This window comes from Podarcis filfolensis (assembly GCF_964270895.1).
Source record: "Podarcis filfolensis genome assembly, chromosome: 18".
NCBI lineage: Eukaryota > Metazoa > Chordata > Lepidosauria > Squamata > Lacertidae > Podarcis > Podarcis filfolensis.
Window position 1 is genome coordinate 5,844,442 of NC_139622.1, and position 23,182 is coordinate 5,867,623.

The 23,182-nt window shown below is 43.6% G+C and overlaps 2 protein-coding genes across 8 annotated transcripts in view; one reads left to right on the forward strand and one right to left on the reverse strand.

Moving 5' to 3' along the window:
- Nucleotides 1-223: 223 nt before the first annotated feature.
- Nucleotides 224-23,182, reverse strand: part of LOC310753287 (vomeronasal type-2 receptor 26-like) — a 48,127-nt gene continuing 25,168 nt past the window's right edge. For 5 of the 7 annotated variants that reach the window (XM_083594410.1, XM_083594409.1, XM_083594407.1 and 2 more), the window contains 7 exons: nt 23,002-23,149; nt 8,486-9,181; nt 6,655-6,946; nt 5,567-6,379; nt 4,784-5,011; nt 2,324-2,450; nt 224-1,638 (listed from right to left, as the gene is read on the reverse strand). In XM_083594410.1, coding sequence (XP_083450536.1) covers nt 740-1,638; nt 2,324-2,450; nt 4,784-5,011; nt 5,567-6,379; nt 6,655-6,946; nt 8,486-9,181; nt 23,002-23,149 — 3,203 coding nt within the window. In that variant the 3' untranslated portion in view covers nt 224-739. The other 2 variants (XM_083594412.1, XR_014543317.1) reach the window with 2 other exon arrangements.
- Nucleotides 17,468-21,879, forward strand: LOC310753214 (vomeronasal type-2 receptor 26-like; the record flags this gene model as incomplete). Its single annotated transcript, XM_083594273.1, has 5 exons — nt 17,468-18,048; nt 19,546-19,837; nt 20,130-21,005; nt 21,495-21,722; nt 21,868-21,879. The coding sequence occupies 5 exons, from the start codon at nt 17,468-17,470 to the stop codon at nt 21,877-21,879; spliced, it is 1,989 nt and encodes a 662-aa protein (XP_083450399.1).

The following is a 23,182-nucleotide window of genomic DNA, read 5'->3' on the forward strand; positions in this document are numbered from 1 at the left end:
TGGCGTCGTCTCATTGATTCCGTCCAATGCTAAACTTGTTGCTGGCTCACTTGTAATCTGGTGATCCACTCAACATCAGTGCACAATGTGTCATATCCAGGCCAGTGCAATAAAATCCATTGGACTCCAGTCAAGGCTTGGCTAAGGTCAGTTGCCACTTTTTGGAACAGAGAGCAGAGCTTACACAATACAGAAATTAAACCAACAGACTACGGAAGATGTCTTAAATGAATTTCTCAGTTTATTGATATACAAAGCTTAGGAGAACAAAATGAGATGAAGTGTGCTTGTGAATGATACAGCATACATGTAGAAAATGGAGAAAATTCAATAAATAGAAATGACATAACTAGAAACTATTGTTGAATATCAGAATTGATATGGTTAATAGGTAGTTAGGACAAAGGTATCACACTCAAAGACCTAACTCCTCTCTCCCTCCAGCCTATCTTGTTGTGAGATAAATATAACTTCTCAAAGCAAAAAACGATTAAATGATAAAACTTTACAAACTAAGGGCAGTAGATCAGGACTCATTGTAGTCATTGGCAAAGCAAAGTAGCAAAACATTTCCTCCCATCTTACGGTTCATGTCAAGAGGAATTCCTAAAACCTGGGCTAAGAATGAACACAATCTCTTTCAGAGGTGGAGAAGGAGCAACATGGATGAGCAAGTGTGTTTCCTTTATGCACTTCTGGACATCAGGAACATGGAATGTTTTAAGAATTGGATGTCCCCTTAATTTCTGGTTGTCAGGTGCTCCTTTGTGTTCAGATCAGGCCTCAGCACAATAATGTAGCACTTGGGAAGGAAGATGCAGCCCAGAAGCCCAGCACTGGAGGCCAACATAGAGAAGATCTGCACGGCCACCATGTACTTGCCCTTGGTGCTCAGGTAGGTGGGCACAAAAGAGACCCAAACACTGCAGAAGACCAGCATGCTGAAGGTGATCAGCTTGGCTTCGTTGAAGGAGCCAGGCAGCTTCCTGGCTAGGAAAGCCACCGTGAAGCAGGTGGCAGCCAAGAAGCCCAGGTAGCCGAGGGCAACGTAAAACATGGCCACAGACCCTTCGTTGCATTGCAGGATGATCTCTTCCACCTGGGAGTGCATGTCGGACTCTGGGAATGGGGGAGAAGAGCCCAGCCAGATGGTGCAGATGAGAACTTGCCCCCCAGAACAGGAGATGACAATGGAGTTGGCCAGACTCTTGCCCAGCCATCTCCTCACCCTGTTCCCAGGCTTTGTGGCCAGGAAGGCCAGCACCACCGTGATGGTCTTTGCCAAGACAGAAGAAACAGCAACTGAGAAGATGATGCTGAAGGCCGTTTGTCGGAGAAGGCAGGTCTCTTTCCTTGGGCGCCCGATGAAGAGGAAGGAGGACCAAAAGGAAAGCAGGAGGGAGACGAGGAGGATGTAGGAGAGGTCCCGGTTGTTGGCTTTGACTATGGGAGTTTCCTTGTATTTAATGAAGATTCCCAACACAATGCCTGCTGTTAAGGACAAGAAGAGGGCAACGGAAGCTAAAACCATTCCCAGATATTCTTCATAAGTCAGGAAGGTGGTAATCTTGGGGACACATTGATCTCTGTCCTTGTTTGGATACTGATCTTCTGAGCATTTGGTGCAATGTTCTGCATCTGAGGAAGTGGAAAAATAGTGGCTGCAGCATCAGTTACATCCCTAATGATCTGTGCTCTTTTACGTTTTGAAAAACTCTGTGGTGGACCTCATGAAATAAGAATGTTAAAATAGGTAAAGCAAAATTGTGATGTAGGATAAACTGAGTAGCTATGAGCACTGCACTTCTGTTAACTGCATTGTTTGGTCCTGCCTAATCCTGAAGAAACAGCTCTTTAACTTGACATTTGAAATGCAGTTTTCTGTTGCTTCCATGCAATGTTCATAGTAGTGCGATCAAAACAGTCCATTGATTATATTGTAATAATTTTCATATGAAGTATTGTTTATTTTTTATTGTGCTTTTGCTATTAAAAAATTGCTGATTTGCATCACCTGTGCATTATTTTTTATAACTGTCAAAATGATTTCCTTTTTGGTGTGACTTGGTATAAAAAATAAAACAAGGAATGTTTGTGGGCATTCCTCTCACAGCTGCCCACTTTCAACCCCAGAGATTTCTTCCTTATGATCATTCCTTTCAACTCCCTTCCTGGATGTAATAAAGTTGATTAATCCTATGGATGTCGAGGAAGAATCCACATTCCCCAATGTCTGCAGAAATCTCACAAAAAGTGGGTGAGACTGGATTTCTGCCCTGTGTTTACTCTCTCCAGGAATTCCTTCCCCCTTGGCGTCACCCACCTTCCTGGGCGGAGAAGGTCCCTTCCGCACACCCAGCACAAGCATAGCAGCAAATGGGCTTTCCTTCTAGAACCACCTTGGCATAGCCAGGTCGACATCTCTCTGTACACCTGGAACGAGGTATGGCCTAACCAGGAAGACAAGAAGGTGCAACAAAGAGGAACAGTTAGGAGTATTTGTGGGTATGTAATTCACTCATAGAGTGAGTTTAAACGGATCTCTGGAATGCAGCCTTTGACCCCCTCTTCAGGGTCCTTTCAACCCCCCACTGACCATTGGGGTGACCAGAATATCTTGTTCTTCATAATTCGTTCAGGACAACTGAGGTTTGCACCACAGAACTCTGATTCCTCTTCTCCGTTTACCTGCTTCCCTGCTTAATAAATCTTCAAAGAAAATGGCAATGGAGTCCGAAATGAGATTTCCCCAAAGTTCAGGATTCTGATAATCTCTCAACCACTAATAAAGACAAATTTAATATGACTTTTCCAAATATTGGTTTCCCTCACTCTGTTTTTGAGGCAAGCAAGGTTTCCTCTTGTTGCTGATGTATTTCCCTAGTTATTTTTATTTTAAATGTCATTTCTTAACATTAACCTTACATTACAATAGGGTTTTTTTTTTTTTAACTTCTCATCCTTCAACAACAGCTGTGCACTTCTCAATTTCTGCACATACAATAGTTTATTTATTTTTTATTTTTTTATATAATTTTTTATTAATTTTCCAACATATATTAAGACACAATACAACTGACAATACATAAACAAACAAACATATAAACACGTATAATTTCATAACCTCTTTTTCTTAAACCTTATTTCAACGACTTCCCAATAGTTTAACATTTGCAACATCTACAAGTGAGCTTACTCCATAAATTTAAAATATCCACAATAAAGCAGTAATTATCATTTCTAAAATAGATTACTTTCCATCCTTCTGCTTGTATGAAAGCCCAATAGTTCACTTTTACTAGGTGCTTTCCCTTTTCTTCTTATCTACGTAGTCCATTGGGTTAAAGATTCTGTCCAGAATTCTTAAATTCTCAGTCTGGCTTGGAAATAGATGGCCTCTTCTCTGAGTACCTCTGGGCTCTATCCTTTTTTTGAGCACCCCAAATTCCCCTCCTATCTAAACTGCTGTGGAAAGAAGGAATGGTGGTTGCAGCTGTTCTTGACAGTCAAGACACCATTGGTCAACCTGATATGGTCATTTTTCAGCAGTTGTTTAAAGAAAAACATAATAAGCATATCCTAGCCTTTTCCCTTTGTGATTTACCCTACCTTATTGAATTTCTTGTTCCACTCAATGGCTTCTGGGTTAATGGTGAACTTTATGCCAGCAGACGTCTCTCTCCTTATATTCCCAATTTTCACAAGGTCACGAGACTTATTGGGATAGATGTGCAAGTAGATAAATAGGTACCGCTCCAGCAGGAAGGTAAACGGCGTTTCCGTGCGCTGCTCTGGTTCGCCCGAAGCGGCTTAGTCATGCTGCCCACATGACCCAGAAGCTGTACGCCGGCTCCCTCGGCCATTAAAGAGAGATGAGCACCGCAACCCCAGAGTCGGCCACGACTGGACCTAATGATCAGGGTCTCGTTACCTTTACCTTAATTCACACATAGAGTGAATTCAAACGGATCTCTGGACTGCAGTCTTTGACCCCTCATCAGGGTCCTTTCAACCCCCCACTGACCATTGGGGTGACCAGAATATCTTGTTCTTCATAATTCGTTCAGTACAACTGAGGTTTGCGCCACAAAACTCTCTTTCCTCTTCTCCGTTTACCTGCTTCCCTGCTTAATAAATCTTCAAAGAATATGGCAATGGAGTCTGAAATGTGAGTTCCCCAAATTTCAGGATTCTGATAATCTCTCAACCGCTAATTAAGACACATTTAATATGACTTTTCGAAATATTGGTTTCCCTCACTCTGTTCTTGAGGCATGCAAGGTTTCCTCGTTTTGCTGATGTATTTCCCTAGTTATTTCTAGTTCATGTGCCATTCCTTAACATTAACCTTATATTACAATAGGGTTTGCTTAGTAATTAGTAATTATAATTTCTAAAATAAATTACTTTCCATCCTTCTGCATGTATGAAAACCCAATAGTTCACTTTTACTAGGTATTTTCCCTTTTCCCTAGGTGTTTTCCCCTTTCTTCTTATCTACGTAGTCCTTTCTGTCAAAGATTCTGTCCAGAATTTTTAAATTCTCTGCCCGGCTCGGTAATAGATGATGTCTTCTCTGAGGACCTCTGGGCTCTATCTTTTCTCTGAGCATCCCAAATTTCCCTCCTATCTCAGCTGCTGTGGAAAGAAGGAGTGGCGGTTGCAGCTGTTATTGGACGGTCAATACATCATTGATCAACCCAATATACTCATTTTGCAGCAGTTGTTCAAGGAAAAACATATTCAGGATCCCCTAGCCTCCCCTCTCTGTGATTCCCCGTACCTTGTTGAATTTCTTGGGCCACTCAATGGCTTCTGGGTTAATGGTGAACTTTATGCTAGCAGATGTCTCTCTCCATATATTCCCAATTTGCACAACGACACGAGACTTATTGGGAGAGATCACCCAGTTGATAATATCGAAGTCTCCTGGGAGCTCCCAGTTCTCATCCAAGCACAGCCTGCCTCTGGAAGTATTCAGACACCGGATTTCTCTCAAGAAAGGGTGAAGCTGGAATGACAGGGGAAAGCAGCAGCACTGAGAAAGCTTGAAGCCAAGATGGATATCTCAGTCCTACTCACTTCAACCTCTTCTGATTTGGGGCTGCGTGTATCTCATGTAGACTGGAATTCCTATTCAGCCATTTTTATTACTACAGACCCTGCAAGTGCTCCAATTTTCCAGGGATGTCCCTGAATTAGAGACAGTTTTTCATTTGATCCCGGAATTTCCCACTTTTCCTTATAATGTCCCTATTTTCATTGGAGAAATGTTGGCGGATGTGGAGTTATCCAACCCGCAAGCCGTCCAATTCTGTATTGGAAATTTTAATATGTTTAATATTTTAGTATGAATTTCTGAGTCCCAAGCCCCAGAAGAAAAGCCCTGGGTATCTACAGTAAAATTATCGTTATGGCATGGGCCGTCTCTATTTTCAACAGAGAAATGTTGGGCGGTATGCTACTATTACTAGTACTAATAGTAACTATGATATTTTACAGGTCTATCCCCACTCAAGATCAGCATCTGAGGGAATTGCAGTTTGCAAAAAGGGGAAGGAAATACCTGCCACGGCTGTAGCCTTTGGGGTCCCCATTGCTCTCCTTCCTCCACCATCAGCCTCCTCTGGGATCTAGATGAAAGCGAAGCATGCAAGGCCTGAGCCACAGCTTGAACATTGATGTAAGTGCCATAGCTGTCTAGAGATAGGGCTCTCTCACGCTCCCCTTGGAGCAATGGCTGCAGTTTCTCCTCCTCTCTGCATCTTACCCTGCCTTTCACGGCCAAGAGATGCTTTGAATATGAACACAGAAATGCTTGATTCAAATAATCCAGAAGATTGGTCTGCAATTTGTCACCTTTGCTGCTCCTTATTCCAGTCTGAATTGCAAAGGACAGAGAACCATGGAGGTGCTGGAATATATCTGGAGGGAGGTAATAGCCAATTCTGATTTCTAGCAAAGCTGTTGTGATCCAGACTTTCGCCCCTATTTCCTTCTCATGTATTACCATGTACTCATGTATTTCCATGAGTATTATGATACTCAGTGCATTGGTTATATAGGAAACAAATACCCCAACTTGTCTCCATAGGAAAAAAGGTTCCCCAGGCCTGATAGATTGATCTATATCATTTTCTAGTATAATTTTTGAGAAAGCAATGCAGATCCCTTTGCTGAGCATCAGAGGTTTCACAGCAGTCACAAATCTTTCTCCACTGTCATTGTCTGGAGTGAAGAGGCCAATCCACGTCCATCCAAAATGCAGGAGCAATTCAACAATCCCCTGGTACTGACTTTCCTCTTTGGGAGTCATCCGGTAGACAAAAGGAAACAGGGTTTTACCTTCGAGAACCTGGGCAGTGAAGCCATAACTGATCTAGCAAGGAAAGCAAAAGATCAGCAATTTATTTTACTTTCAGCATAACAGATATTTACTCATCTGAAATGCCTGATATCTAAATCTCTGCTGGCTGAGGCTGATGGGAGTTTTAGTCTGAAACATCTGGAGGTGTCAAGTTGGTGAAGGCTCAGTTTTGAATAAGGGATGTTGGATCCATAGCTCAGGATTTTCCCATTTTGAAAAATATCCCTGCTTAATAGTATTTTACGCAGTTGAAATTCTCTTTCCCTCCATGCTCTCCCACTACTTACCTGTGGGATTTTGTAGATGCCTGACAAGGCTGAAATCATTCTTGAGATGACAGTATTGCCTCCTTCAAGAACAGCCAGCAGGTGATTCTGTTCTCCACAGTGATAATTGGGAATATTGCATCCACTGCCTGCAAGCAGCTCTAGCATGGCGTCCGAAGTCATCCTTGCATCGCAATAGTTCTCATAGATGTTGTAGCCCAGGGTGATGTTGGGTAAGAGCCTGCGATCCTGGTTGATCTCTTGGATGGTGAGCGGGAAAGACAACATGTGCCAGAAGAACCTAGTTGACTCCCTGCAACAAATGAATCCTTTAAAAAGAGTGAAACTGATATTCATATGAATGGGAGGGAGGAAGCATTATATGATCCACAAAGATTAGTATTTATTTATCCTTTTACATTAACATCAAACCTTTTCCTGTCTAGCATAGAACAAAAATTTGGAAATCTCTGCTCCATGACCGGAGCTTTGATGCAAACAGCACACAGAGCTGTTCAACAGTGGAAGAGACTCCCTCCGAAGGTGACCATGTGTCATGGATGCTTCAGGTGAGATTCCTTCGGGTTCCTTCCATCTCTGCAATCTATGATTCTATTATATAGTGGTTCTATGAGTAAGAAATGAAGGCGCCCCTCAAAATGTGTGCTATACTGGGAAGTTGCTGCAAGGGCTGCTTTTCCTGCATTGGTCTTTGGCTTCTTGCAAGGGGCTAGACTATAGGTAGATAAGAGACAATTTTATTGAAGGAGGGGAAGCACCAAATACCTCAGTCCCCTTTTACTTAGAAATGAGGCCTGGTGGCTTGCAGGTTTGAGTGTTTGGTAAAACCTATAATTTTGGTGACTCCACCAATGAGGACACCCCCTGGTCTGTATTCTTTTATATAATCATTTTATTTGAAGCATATCGTTCCACCCATAAAAATCCACCCATTTTCAAGAGTTTCTTAAAACGCTTCTGATTATTTTTAAAAAGACAGTGACAGAAAGGAAAAAGTGCTGGGACTGGAGGAGGAAACCTTTAATGTAGCCCATGGTGGGCTGTAGGTCTCCTGTGGTCTTGTGTCAAGAGATCTGGGCTAAGGTTGTTCACAAATGATCCAAATAGAATAAACATAAAGTAATTTTGGCATCTTGGAAATTGCTTGAGTTTCATGCCTCCCTCTGGGATAGGAAACAGGCACCTATGGATTCCACGTGAAGAAATATCAAACATCTCACTACTTAGAAATGAGGCCATTTGTGTATGTGAAAAAAGGAATAATTCCTTTTCACATTTTAGAGACCTGACTCCACGAATAAGGAAGTCTCCTGATTCATATTATTTTATTCATCATTTCAATTAAAGTACATCTTTTCTGCTCTTCAGCCACCAAACGTCACCCAGAGGATCTTAAATTCCATTTGTAAAACTGTAGCATTCCCTAACGACAGTTTCTGAATTGTCGAAATGGAATAATATTGAATGAAACCGTTGAGCCTGGGAAATTGCCTGAGTTTCAGGGCATTCTGCAGGTGGGGAAATTCAGTGCATCCTTTTGACTCCTGACCAGATTCACTGGCATCCTTGCATTCTACTAAAAGCAACACAGAATCAAAGGTAGGAGAGTGTTTCACTAAGGAAGACCCAGAGAACAAGGAAATGGGAGAGGTTTGTGTGGAATCTTTTAGTGGACCCCCCAGCTCCCATCAGCCCAGCCAGCAAGACCAATGGTCAGGGCAGGGTAGACCTGCAACATGAGGACAGCCTTGGCTCCCCAGCCCTGAGAAAGGCGCTCTTTCCTTGATAAATAGGAACCACTAGAAGGACCGTGAAACTGTGAAGTACATACTCTTCAGCCCTGGCGAAGGGTGTCTGAGAAAAGACATACGGAGTTTCCTTATATAAGCGTTTTGGAGAGATGATCCCACTGATGAGAAAGTGTCCAGGCCGGTAGTAATTGCGAGCATCCATTTCATCCCTGACCAGATTCAAGGGGCATTTCGCCTTGTGGTTCCCGCAGACTCCAAAGGGCATCATGAGCAGCAGAAGCTGCAACAGAAGGAGCAGGCATCTCATTCTGGCTCTGCCTCCTCCTCCTCTTACCTGCCAAGGAGGCAAAGCAGAAGAACCCAAAGACTCTTGCAAGGCCAGACTGCCCGGGCTTTCCCAATCTGGGTGGTTTTCAACTCTACCTTCGGAGCTAGGAAGCCCAAGGCAGGCACACCCCTCTTTCGCCAGCTCTGCATCTTGACTCAGTCTGTCTCCAACACAGGAAATATTCTCTGCACCAACTTTTTCTTTCCCAGACACAGCGCAATTAATACTGTCATGTTGCTTTCCAAGGCTCATGCAATCTCCCGAAATATCTCCTGAGCTTTCAGAAGATGAGATGACTATAATTTTGATTATTCCAAGTGGAATAAGTTTCATCACAAAAACTTTCTGGAGTCTTGAATGGCTCAAGCGGCAGGTGCAGAGCTGGAGAAAAACACCCTTGATTCTAGCTGATCCCTTCTGATGAAACTGGTGGAATATGATGAAATGTCTAAACTCAGAGGACAAAATGATGTATTTTTTTTTACGATCCTTATTTACTCATTAAGAAATACACAAATCAAAAATATTGTTCTGTAATGAAAGAAACACTTTACACAAAAAGAAAATAGAAAATAGAAAAGAAAGGGGGAAGAGAAGAGAAAGAATATCGAGAAATAGAAAAAATAGAAAGAAAGTTAAATGAAGAATCTTATCAAACACATACAGTTTTTTAAGAAATACAAACCATCAGCAACATTACTATAAACATATATTTCCATCAAGAAGTCCTTTTATCTTCACCTTATCAATTTCTCCTCGCTACTCTTACTTTTCTTATTTATGTCTAATCTCTGGTTTTATTCCCTGATTTGTTAATGACTTCCTTCTATGTCTATACGGTTCCTAATTCCTCATTTCTTAAAATTTCTGTGTCTGTTCTTATTCTACAAAAGACCATTCTCTTAACTCTGTGGAATTTAGTCTATGCTCCAAAAAGAGTAATCATGGGAAATATATTTCATCTTTTAAAAAACATCCCATTCTTTTTCCTGAATGATTTCTTATTCTCTTAGTTTTGCTAATTCCAGATATTCACATAGCTTTAAATGCCATTCTTCTTTTGTCGGTATTACATTACTCTTCCAATATTTTGCTACAAGAATCCAAGCAGCCATAGTAGCATAAAGAAAAAACTCTCTTATTAGCCTATGGGATGTTTGTTGTGAAAATACCCAATAAAAATAATTCTGTTTTTTTAGGAAATGTGTATTTTAACATTTTCTTGAATTCGTCATATATCGTGTCCCAAAATACTTTAATTTTTGGACACGTCCACCACATGTGGAAAAGGTTTCCATTTTCATGCTGGCACCTCCAACATTTACTGCTTTTTGTTATTAATCTTTGCTAATTTTGATGGAATCAAATACCACCTGTATACCATCTTCATAAAATTCTCTTTAATCAGGTAGCATGCTGTGAATATCATTTTTCCACAGGCTTTCCCATTTCTCCAATTCTGTAGGTTAGCTGAAATCCTGGGCCCATTTACCATCACATCTTTAACTTGTTCGTCTTTTAGATTCCAATCCAATAATAACCTGTACATTTTAGAGAGTTTTTTTTTACTATTTTGTAGAAGTTCACTTTCGAAATCTGATAATTTATCGTCAAATCCATTCCTATTTTTATCTGCCTTAAAAATTTTAAAAATTTTGTTTAGTTGATGGTATTGTAGCCAGGTCATACCCGTTTGCTTAAGTATATCATCTTTTTTCAGTTAAGTTGATTACAGTGGTACCTCGGGTTACATACGCTTCAGGTTACAGACTCCGCTAACCCAGAAATAGTACCTCAGGTTAAGAACTTTGTTTCAGAATGAGAACAGAAATTGGGGGGCGACAGTGGGAGGCCCCATTAGCTAAAGTGGTGTCTCAGGTTAAGAACAGTTTCAGGCTAAGAATGGACCACCAGAACGAATTAAGTACGTAACCAGAGGTACCACTGTATTTTCTTCTTCCAGTAACTCTTTATATGTTTGCCAGTTAGATTCCATATTTTTCCTTTTGACTGCCATTGCCTCCATTGGTGAGAGTTTTGGACTCCAACAAATTTTCATTTCTTTCCCAAACCTCATAAATTGCTTTCCTAATGTGATTAAGGGATCCTTTCTGTATTCTAACCTTATTCTAACCTAAATAGCCGTGCCAGCCGACTATGTTGTCCCATCCTTCAGTATCTAATAATTTAGCATTCTTTAGAGTTATCCAATCTTTGATCCAAACTAGGCATGATGCTTCATAATATAATCTAAGATCAAGAAGCGCAAAACCTCCCCTATCCTTTGAGTCTGTTAACAATTTAAATTTAATCCTATGCTTCTTACCTTCCAGATAAACCTAGCTAGATCTTTTTTGCCAATCTTTGAAGCAGTTGAGCCCACTTATAATTGGGACGGATTGAAACAAAAACAACATCTTCGGTAGCATGACCATTTTGATTGTAGAGATTGTAGAGATGACAATTTTAATCTGCTCCAAACTTCTAGTTCTTCTTTTATCTCTTTCCAGACTCTTACGTAATTATCCTTATAGAGATTTATATTTTTCATTGTAATCCAAATTCCTAAATATATGGCTTTATTTGTTATTTTTAACCCCGTCCTCTCTTCTAACTCTACCTTCTCCTTTTCTTCCAAATTTTTCACTAGTAATTTTGTTTTTTCCTTATTTAATTTAAAGCCTGATAGCTGTCCAAATTCATTCATTTTAGATAATGTTTCTAATATGCTTTTTAGTGGATTTTCTGTTGTAATTATCAGATCATCAGCAAAGGCCTTCAGTTTATATACTCTTTCCCCCAATTTTATTCCTTCTATTTTTGGATCATCCCTTATTGCTTTTAGATGTATTTCTAGGACTGTGATAAATAACAGTGGCGATAATGGGCAACCTTGTCGTGCCCTTTGAGATGTTAAAGGATTCTGATACTTTGTTATTTATAATCAACCTTGCTTTTTGTGTTTTATATATTGCTTGAATTCCACAACTCATTTTTCCTCCTAGATTCATTTTCTCTATAGTTTTTTGCACAGATTTCCAAGATACACTATCAAAGGCCTTTTTAGCATCCACTAGCGTCAGAACTGCCTTTTTATCCGGCCGGATAACCTGAAGCGTATGTAACCTGAAGCGTATGTAACCCAAGGTACCACTGTGTAATGGTTCTAGGGGTTGCTCGTGCGTAAATCGGCGCCACACCTGGCTGGGTTGCCTGAATGAACCCTTTCTGTCCGGACAGCCACTCGCCCGTGGCTGTCTCAATCGCTGGCAGAATCCGTCAGTGGGCGTTTCTTAAACTTCTTCCAGCAAAGAAGCTCTTTGACGCCTAGTCTCCACCTACTCTCCCTGTGCGGAAGTCTTCTGCGCAGGGAGGGTGTGGGCAGCGGAGGACCCGTGCTCTCCCCGCTGGTCCCCGGCGAGGAGTCATGGAGCCACCTCGCCGATTCCCCCATCTGCCCCCCTTCTCCACTGGTGCTACGCTGATTTCCTTCCCCAGAAGATGTGCTGCTTCTCTCCCTCCCGGGACGCTCTCCGAAATCCCTCTGGAGCCCTCCTTCTCCCTCTGGCTCTGATGGCAATTCCCTGACATCCACCTCCTCCCCAGGACCCCTCCACCCCCGGTGCGATTTTCCGATAGAACCTCGTCTCTTTCCTCAGCCGATGATGCGGGGAATCCCCTGAAGGAGCTGTCACCATCCTCTGAGGATTCAAAACCAGCCTCCCACCCGCTCATATCTCTCCCCGCTGGGTGGACCTCCCAGTCTGATTCTTCTCCCTCTGACACCTCCCCTCCCTCCTCTTCGGAGGCAGGAAAACCCACAAAGTCCCCTTCGTCGTCTGTGGTTCCAAATTCTTCCTCCCAGAATCTCGCTGGTGGTTTTGGCTTATCCGGGAACAAACTGTGGAATTCTTCCACCAGATAGCCGTCATTGATTGATTCAGTGGGGACCCACGTGTTTTCTGACCTGGTTTCTCCCTCCCAAGCTACCAAGTACTCCACCTGGCGACCTCGCCACCTTGAATCGAGTATTTCCGTGGCTTGGTTGCGGTGTTCCCTCTCCTCTACCCGCGGGTGGGTGGTGACTCCTCCCTCCCGCCCCGGAAATTCCCGCCCCTCCCTGTACGGTGAAAGTAGGGACCTATGGAACACCGGGTGTATCTTCATGCTATCCGGCAACTTGAGTTTGAATGCCACTGGGTTCACCTGCTGTGTTACCTCAAAAGGCCCCAGCCGCCTCAGCTGCAACTTCTTGCACCCTCCCTTTAGGGGTAACCCTTGAGTTGACAACCACACCCGGTCTCCCACCTGTATGGCCTCCCCCTCCCGACGGTGCTTGTCCGCCTGCCTCTTGTAAGCTTCCTTGGCCAGCTCCAAGTTCATCTTGAGTTGCTGGTGCAAGGCCTCCATTTCTTCTACAAACTGCTCAGCCGCGGGTACACTCCATCCTTCCTCCCCCCTCCCCGGGAAGGCCCTGGGGTGACACCCATAATTGGCCATGAACGGGCTCATTCCCGTGGACACATGTTCAGCGTTATTGTACGCAAATTCAGCCAAAGCTAGTTTCTCTACCCAATCGTTCTGTCTCTCGCTGCCGTAGCAGCGTAGGTATTGCTGGAGTATACTGTTCACTCTTTCTGCTTGTCCATTGGTTTCTGGGTGCCTCGCCGTCGAGAAGCTCACCTCGACCTGCAGCAAGCTCATGAGCTTCCTCCAGAACCTGGAAGTAAATTGTTTCCCGCGATCCGAGATTACCCTCGAGGGAGCCCCATGCAGTCTGAAAATGTGATCCACAAACAACCTGGCTGTCTCCTCTGCCGTCACCGCGAGTGAGCAAGCTATGAAATGGCACATTTTTGTCAGTAGATCGACTACTACCATGACTGCTGTCTTCCCCCTCGACTTGGGCAAATCTGTCATAAAATCAATGGACACCACCTCCCAGGGCCTTCCCGGTGTAGGTAAGGGTTCCAGTAACCCTGCGGGGGCAGCCCTCTCTCCCTTTGCCCTCTGGCATCGGTCGCACCCCCGTACATATTCCCGTACGTCTTCCCTCACCTTTGGCCACCAGAACTGCCTGGTGACAAGCAGCATGGTCTTGTGCTGTGCAAAGTGCCCAGCTGTTGGGTTGTCATGGAGTTGTTTAAGTACCTTCCCCCTCAAGGTCTCCCCCGGTACATACAGTGCCCCCTTATAGTACAGTAGCCCTTCCTTTTCCTCAAACCCTCCATGGTCTTCCCTTCCGTCCCAGAGTTCCCTGATTTTTGCTTGAGTGAACGCGTCGTCTCTAGAAAGCCCTACCAGTTCTCGTTTCCCAACCAACGTTCCCCCCCACACACACCGGTCCTCGGGAAACACGTGTCGGATCTCTGGTGGTCCCTCTCCTTCCATGTACTCCGGTTTCCGGGAGAGAGCATCTGCTCTTACGTTTTCCTCTCCCGGCACGTATCGGATCTTGAAGGAAAACTTGGAGAACTCCTGAGCCCATCGAATCTGTCTCTGGTTGAGCACTCGCACGGTCCGCCAGTATTCCAAGTTCTTGTGGTCAGTACAAACCTGGATCTTGTGCCGCGCCCCTATCAACAGATGTCTCCATTGCCGAAACGCCACATAGATTGCAAGCAGTTCTCAGTCATACACTGTGTAGTTTTGCTCTGACTTGCTCAGCTTCCTTGAGAAAAAGGCACACGGCCTCCAGTCCTGCTTGGCCCTGGGCTGCAAAAGGACCGCTCCAACGGCTCGGTCGGACGCGTCCGTCTCCAGTCTCATGGGCTTCTCCAGATCAACGTGCAGGAGCTGCTCTTCCGAAGCGAACGCCTTCTTCAGCCTTTCAAAGGATTGCTGGGCACTTTCGGTCCACGCGAACTTCTTTTTGCTACTGAGACAATCTGTTATGGGCACTGTCAAGTGAGCAAAGTTCTTTATTAACTTCCTGTAGAAGTTGCTGAACTCTAAGAACCTCTGCACATCCTTCCAGGTTTTGGGGACTTTCCATTCCAGCACTGCCTTCACCTTGCCTGGGTCCATAGCTAGGCCCTTGTCTGACAACTTGTACCCCAGAAACTCGACCTCCCTGGTGTGAAATTGGCATTTTTCCAGCTTGACCCACAACTGATGCTTCTGCAGTCTCTGTAGCACTTCCCTGACGTCTCTGATGTGTTGCTTCTCATTGTCCGAAGAGATTAAGACGTCATCCAAAAAGGCTACGCAATTCTTGTACAGCAGGGGCCCCAACACGTGGTGCATGAATGCTTGAAAGCAGGCGGACCCCGATTGTAATCCAAATGGCATGACTAAGTACTCGAAAGCCCCCGGGGGGTGAACATGGTAGTTTTCCATTCGTCCCCCTCCCTTATCCTAATCAAATTGTATGCCCCCCTGAGGTCCAGCTTGGTAAAAATCTTCCCCTGCCTCACCCATGTTAAAATGTCGTCAATCCTTGGAATTGGGAAGGTCACGGGTTCTGACACCAGGTTCAAGGCCCTATAATCCACGACCAATCTGGGCTGATTAGTCTCTTTTTTGTCCACAAAGAACACCAGGCTGCCCCCCACCGCCTTTGATTCCCTTATGAACCCCCTCTTCAGGTTCTTGTCAATAAACTGCCGCAACTCCTGCATCTCCCGGTCGGACATGGCATACAGCTTACCCACCAGCAACTGAGCCCCTGGGAGTAGGTTGATTTGGCAGTCAAAGGGCCTGTGGGCGGGTAGTCTATCTGCCTCCCTCTCGCTGAAGACCTCCTTCAGGTCAGCATATTGTGGTGGCACCTCCCCTTTTTGTTCCATGGCCAGGCCAGCCACCCTGGCCACCGTCATTCTTGGGTTCTCCCCTCCCAGACAGTGTCCTAAGCAGTAAGCTGACCCAAAGGTGACTGACCGCTGATGCCATGACACTACTGGATCATGCAGTGCCAGCCAGCTCATTCCCAATATTATTGGGGGTCCTGCCAGTGTGGCCACGTGAAAGACAATGGTCTCCGTGTGCCTGGAAACCCTCATTCGCATTGGCGGGGTCTGGTGTGTCACTTCCCCCCCCCCAGAAGTTCCCTGCCATCGATGGTTGTCACCTGCAAGGGAAAATCTAGAGGCAACAGGTGGAGTTGGTGCTCCAGAGCGAAGTCTCTGCTGAAGAAATTACACGAGCTGCCCGAATCCAGCAGTCCCTTAACTTTGACGGGGTGCCCATTCGGGAGTTCTAGCACCACTTCTATGGCTATAGCTGCCTTGGGGGGGTCAGGCTGGGGCACTTCTATTGGTTGCTGGCCTGGCTGCTGCCCCTGCTGGTTGGCAGCCAAGCGTTGTCATTTCCCTGCGCCTGCCCTTCCTCCCCCTTCTCGTTGTGGCCTGCAGCCCCCACCATCCCTTGCCGGGCTTTTCGTTGAGGGCAGACCTTAGCAAAATGTCCTGGTCGTTGACAGAGGAAACAATTTTTAAGGCAGATAAAAATAGGAATGGATTTGACGATAAATTATCAGATTTCAAAAGTGAACTTCTACAAAATAGTAAAAAAAACTCTCTAAAATGTACAGGTTATTATTGGATTGGAATCTAAAAGACGAACAAGTTAAAGATGTGATGGTAAATGGGCCCAGGATTTCGGCTAACCTACAGAATTGGAGAAATGGGAAAGCCTGTGGAAAAATGATATGAAATTCACAGCATGCTACCTGATTAAAGAAAATTTTATGAAGATGGTATACAGGTGGTATTTGATTCCATCAAAATTAGCAAAGATTAATAACAAAAAGTAGTAAATGTTGGAGGTGACAGCATGAAAATTGAAACCTTTTCCACATGTGGTGGACGTGTCCAAAAATTAAAGTATTTTGGGACACGATATATGACGAATTCAAGAAAATGTTAAAATACACATTTCCTAAAAAAAACAGAATTATTTTTATTGGGTATTTTCACAACAAACATCCCATAGGCCTGTTTTTCTTTATGCTACTACAGCTGCCTGGATTCTTGTAGCAAAATATTGGAAGAGTAATGTAATACCGACAAAAGAAGAATGGCATTTAAAGCTATGTGAATATCTGGAATTAGCAAAACTAAGAGAATAAGAAATCATTCAGGAAAAAGAATGGGATGTTTTTTAAAAGATGAAATATATTTCCCATGATTACTCTTGGTGGAGCATAGACTAAATTCCACAGAGTTAAGAGAATGGTCTTTTGTAGAATAAGAACAGACACAGAAATTTAAGAAATGAGGAATTTCAACAAATATAAAGGAAGAAGGAAGTCATTAACAAATCAGGGAATAAAACCAGAGATTAGACATAAATAAGAAAAGTAAGAGTAGCGAGGAGAAATTGATAAGGTGAAGATAAAATGACTTCTTGATGGAAATATATGTTTATAGTAATGTCGCTGATGGTTTGTATTTCTTAAAAAACTGTATGTCTTTGATAAGATTCTTCATTTAACTTTCTTTCTATTTTTTCTATTTCTCGATATTCTTTCTCTTCTTTTCCCCCTTTCTTTTCTATTTTCTATTTTCTTTTTGTGTAAAGTGTTTCTTTCATTACAGAACAATATTTTTGATTTGTGTATTTCTTAATGAGTAAATAAGGATCGTTAAAAAAATACATCATTTTGTCCTCTGAGTTTAGACATTTCATCATATTCCACCAGTTTCATCAGAAGGGATCAGCTAGAATCAAGGGTGTTTTTCTCCAGCTCTGCACCTGCCGCTTGAGCCATTCAAGACTCCAGAAAGTTTTTGTGATGAAACTTATTCCACTTGGAATAATCAAAATTATAGTCATCTCATCTTCTGAAAGCTCAGGAGATATTTCAGGAGATTGCATAAGCCTCGGAAAGCAACATGACAATATTAATTGCGCTGTGTCTGGGAAAGAAAAAGTTGGTGCAGAGAATATTTCCTGTGTTGGAGACAGACTGAGTCAAGATGCAGAACTGGCGAAAGAGGGGTGTGCCTGCCTTGTGCTTCCGAGCTCTGAAGGTAGAGTTGAAAACCACCCAGATTGGGAAAGCCCACCCAGTCTGGCCTTGCAAGAGTCTTTGGGTTCTTCTGCTTTGCCTCCTTGGCAGGTAAGAGGAGGAGGAGGCACAGCCAGAATGAGATCCCTGCTCCTTCTGTTGCAGCTTCTGCTGCTCATGATGCCCTTTGGAGTCTGCGGGAACCACAAGGCGAAATGCCCCTTGAATCTGGTCAGGGATGAAATGGATGCTCGCAATTACTACCGGCCTGGACACTTTCTCATCAGTGGGATCATCTCTCCAAAACGCTTTTATAAGGAAACTCCATACGTCTTTTCTCAGACAGCCTTCGCCAGGGCTGAAGAGTATGTACTTCACAGTTTCACGGTCATTCTAGTGGTTCCTATTTATCAAGGAAAGAGCGCCTTTCTCAGGGCTGGGGAGCCAAGGCTGTCCTCATGTTGCAGGTCTACCCTGCCCTGACCATTGGTCTTGCTGGCTGGGCTGATGGGAGCTGGGGGGTCCACTAAAAGATTCCACCCAAACCTCTCCCATTTCCTTGTTCCCTGGGTCTTCCTTAGAGAAACACTCTCCTACCTATGGATGCACTGAGTTTCCCCACCTGCAGGATGCCATGAAACTCAGGCAATTCAACCTTTGAGCTCTGGAAATTGCCTGAGTTTCATGGCTTCCTGCAGGTGGGGAAATTCAGTGCAAACTTTTGAACCCTGACCAAATTCATTGGCATTCTTGCATTCTTTGATTGTATCCTTATAATGATATAATATTATAAATGACCATCAACAAAATGTTGTTAAATAATGCTATAGTTTTAAAAATGGATTTTTAAAATCCTACAGGTTAACGTTTGGTGGCTGGAGAGCAGGAAATATGTGCTTTAATTGAAATGATAAATAAAATAATATGAGTCAGGAGTCTTCCTTGTTAGAGGAATCTAAAATGTGAAAAGGAATTATTCCTTTTCTTCACACACACACAACTGGTCTCATTTCTAACTACTGCAGTGGTTGACACAGTAGGTGCCTGTTTCCTAACCCAGAGGGTGGCATGAAACTCAAGCAGTTTCCAAGCAACTGAGATTAATTATTTTATGTTTATTCTATTTGGATCACAGTTCCCTTTATACAACACAACAGGACACCTACATCTCAGAATGAAAAAATCTCTCTTGAAAATGGGTGGATTTTTATGGGAGAAGAGCAGGAATGATATGCTTCAAATAAAATGATTATATAAAATAATACAGACCAGGGGGTGTCCTCATTGGTGGAGTCACTGATGAAAAACATGTGCAAAATTATAGGTTTTACCACGCACTCAAAGCTGCAAGCCACCAGGCCTCATTTCTAAGTAAAAGGGGACTGAGGTATTTGGTGCTTCCCCTCCTTCAATCAAATTGTCTCTTATCTACCTATAGTCTAGCCCCTTGCAAGAAGTCAAAGACCACTGCAGCAAAAGCAGCCCTTGCAGCAACTTCCTAGTATATCACACATTTTGAGGGGCGCCTTCATTTCTTACTCATAAAACCACTATATAATAGAATCATAGATTGCAGAGATGGAAGGAACCTGGAAGAATCTCACCTGAAGCATCCATGACACATGGTCACCTTCGGAGGGAGTCTCTTCCACTGTTGAACAGCTCTGTGTGCTGTTTGCATCAAAGCTCCGGTCATGGAGCAGAGATCTCCAAATTTTTATTCTATACTAGACTGTAAATGGTTTGATATTAATGCAATAGGATTAATCAATACATACTAATCTTTTTGGATCATATAATGTCCCCACCCCCATTAATATGAATGCCAGTTTCACTCTTTTTAAAGAATTCATTTATTGCAGAGACACACGTAGGATCTACTGGTACATGTTGTCTTTCCTGTTCACCATTCAAGAGATCAACCAGGATCTCAGGCTCTTACCCAACATCACCCTGGGCTACAACATCTATGAGAACTATTTTGATGCAAGGATGACTTCGGACGCCATGCTAGAGCTGCTTGCAGGCAGTGGGTGCAATATTCCCAATTATCACTGTGGAGAACAGAATCACCTGCTGGCTGTTCTTGAAAGAAGCAACACTTTCATCTCAAGAGTGATTTCAGCCTTGTCAGGCATCTACAAAATCCCACAGGTAAGTAGTGGGAGAGCATGGAGGGAAAGAGAATTTCAACTGCGTAAAATTCTATTTTCTCTTTGGAGGGGTCAAGTGGGGATATTTTTCAAAATGGGAAAATCCTGAGCTATGGATCCAACATCCCTTATTCAAAACTGAGCCTTCACCAACTTGACACCTCCAGATGTTTCAGACTAAAACTCCCATCAGCCTCAGCCAGCAGAGATTTAGATATCAGGCATTTCAGATGATTAAATATCCGTTATGATGAAAGTAAAATAAATTGCTGATCTTTTGCTTTCCTTGCTAGATCAGTTATGGCTTCACTGCCCAGGTTCTCGAAGGTAAAACCCTGTTCCCTTTTGTCTACCGGATGACTCCCAAAGAGGAAAGTCAGTACCAGGGGATTGTTGAATTGCTCCTGTATTTTGGATGGACGTGGATTGGCCTCTTCACTCCAGACAATGACAGTGGAGAAAGATTTGTGAGCGCTGTGAAACCTCTGATGCTCAGCAGAGGGATCTGCATTGCTTTATCAAAAAGAGTACCAGAAAGTGATATGGATCAATTTATCAGGCCTGGGGAACCTTTTTTCCTATGGAGACAAGTTGGGGTATTTTTTTACTATGCAACCAATGTAAGGGGCATCATTCTACTCGTGTCAATAAACGTGGCATATGAGAAGGAAATAGGGGCAAAAGTCTGGATCACAACAGCTTTGCTAGAAATCAGAACTGGCTTTAACATCCCTGCAATTTTATTCCAGTACCTCCATGGTTCTCTGTCCTTTGCAATTCAGACCAGAATAAGGAGCAGCAAAGCTGACAACTATAAATCGCTGTCCAATTTTGGGGATTATTTCAATCAAGCATTTCAGTGTTCATATTCAAAGCATCTGTTGTCCGTGAAAGGCAGGGTAAGATGCAGAGAGGAGGAGAAACTGCAGCCATTGTCCCAAGAGGAGCGTGAGAGAGCCCTGTCTCATGACAGCTATAGCACTTACATCAATGTTCAAGCTGTGGCTCAGGCCTTGCATGCTTCGCTTTCATCTAGATCCCAGAGGAGGCTGATGGTGGAGGAAGGAGAGCAATGGGGACCCCAAAGGCTACAGCCGTGGCAGGTATTTCCTTCCCCTTTTTGCAAACTGCAATTCCCTCAGATGCTGATCTTGAGTGGGGATAGACCTGTAAAATATCATAGTTACTATTAGTACTAGTAATAGTAGCATACCGCCCAACATTTCTCTGTTGAAAATAGAGACGGCCCATGCCATAACGATAATTTTACTGTAGATACCCAGGGCTTTTCTTCTGGGGCTTGGGACTCAGAAATTCATACTAAAATATTAAACATATTAAAATTTCCAATACAGAATTGGACGGCTTGCGGGTTGGATAACTCCACATCCGCCAACATTTCTCCAATGAAAATAGGGACATTATAAGGAAAAGTGGGAAATTCCGGGATCAAATGAAAAACTGTCTCTAATTCAGGGACATCCCTGGAAAATTGGAGCACTTGCAGGGTCTGTAGTAATAAAAATGGCTGAATAGGAATTCCAGTCTACATGAGATACATGCAGCCCCAAATCAGAAGAGGTTGAAGTGAGTAGGACTGAGATATCCATCTTGGCTTCAAGCTTTCTCAGTGCTGCTGCTTTCCCCTGTCATTCCAGCTTCACCCTTTCTTGAGAGAAATCCGGTGTCTGAATACTTCCAGAGGCAGGCTGTGCTTGGATGAGAACTGGGAGCTCCCAGGAGACTTCGATATTATCAACTGGGTGATCTCTCCCAATAAGTCTCGTGTCGTTGTGCAAATTGGGAATATATGGAGAGAGACATCTGCTAGCATAAAGTTCACCATTAACCCAGAAGCCATTGAGTGGCCCAAGAAATTCAACAAGGTACGGGGAATCACAGAGAGGGGAGGCTAGGGGATCCTGAATATGTTTTTCCTTGAACAACTGCTGCAAAATGAGTATATTGGGTTGATCAATGATGTATTGACCGTCCAATAACAGCTGCAACCGCCACTCCTTCTTTCCACAGCAGCTGAGATAGGAGGGAAATTTGGGATGCTCAGAGAAAAGATAGAGCCCAGAGGTCCTCAGAGAAGACATCATCTATTACCGAGCCGGGCAGAGAATTTAAAAATTCTGGACAGAATCTTTGACAGAAAGGACTACGTAGATAAGAAGAAAGGGGAAAACACCTAGGGAAAAGGGAAAATACCTAGTAAAAGTGAACTATTGGGTTTTCATACATGCAGAAGGATGGAAAGTAATTTATTTTAGAAATTATAATTACTAATTACTAAGCAAACCCTATTGTAATATAAGGTTAATGTTAAGGAATGGCACATGAACTAGAAATAACTAGGGAAATACATCAGCAAAACGAGGAAACCTTGCATGCCTCAAGAACAGAGTGAGGGAAACCAATATTTCGAAAAGTCATATTAAATGTGTCTTAATTAGCGGTTGAGAGATTATCAGAATCCTGAAATTTGGGGAACTCACATTTCAGACTCCATTGCCATATTCTTTGAAGATTTATTAAGCAGGGAAGCAGGTAAACGGAGAAGAGGAAAGAGAGTTTTGTGGCGCAAACCTCAGTTGTACTGAACGAATTATGAAGAACAAGATATTCTGGTCACCCCAATGGTCAGTGGGGGGTTGAAAGGACCCTGATGAGGGGTCAAAGACTGCAGTCCAGAGATCCGTTTGAATTCACTCTATGTGTGAATTAAGGTAAAGGTAACGAGACCCTGATCATTAGGTCCAGTCGTGGCCGACTCTGGGGTTGCGGTGCTCATCTCTCTTTAATGGCCGAGGGAGCCGGCGTACAGCTTCTGGGTCATGTGGGCAGCATGACTAAGCCGCTTCGGGCGAACCAGAGCAGCGCACGGAAACGCCGTTTACCTTCCTGCTGGAGCGGTACCTATTTATCTACTTGCACATTTGACGTGCTTTTGAACTGCTAGGTTGGCAGGAGCAGGGACTGAGCAACGGGAGCTCACCCCGTCATGGGGATTCAAACCTCCGACCTTCTGATCAGCAAGTCCTAGGCTCTGTGGTTTAACCCACAGCGCCACCCGCGTCCCTATGAGTGAATTACATACCCACAAATACTCCTAACTGTTCCTCTTTGTTGCACCTTCTTGTCTTTCTGGTTAGGCCATACCTCGTTCCAGGTGTACAGAAAAATGTCAACCTGGATATGCCAAGGTGGTTCTTGAAGGAAAGCCCATTTGCTGCTATGCTTGTGCTCGGTGTGCGGAAGGGACCTTCTCCGCCCAGGAAGGTGGGTGACTCCAAGGGGGAAGGTATTCCTATTGAGAGTAAACACAGGGCAGTAATCTAGT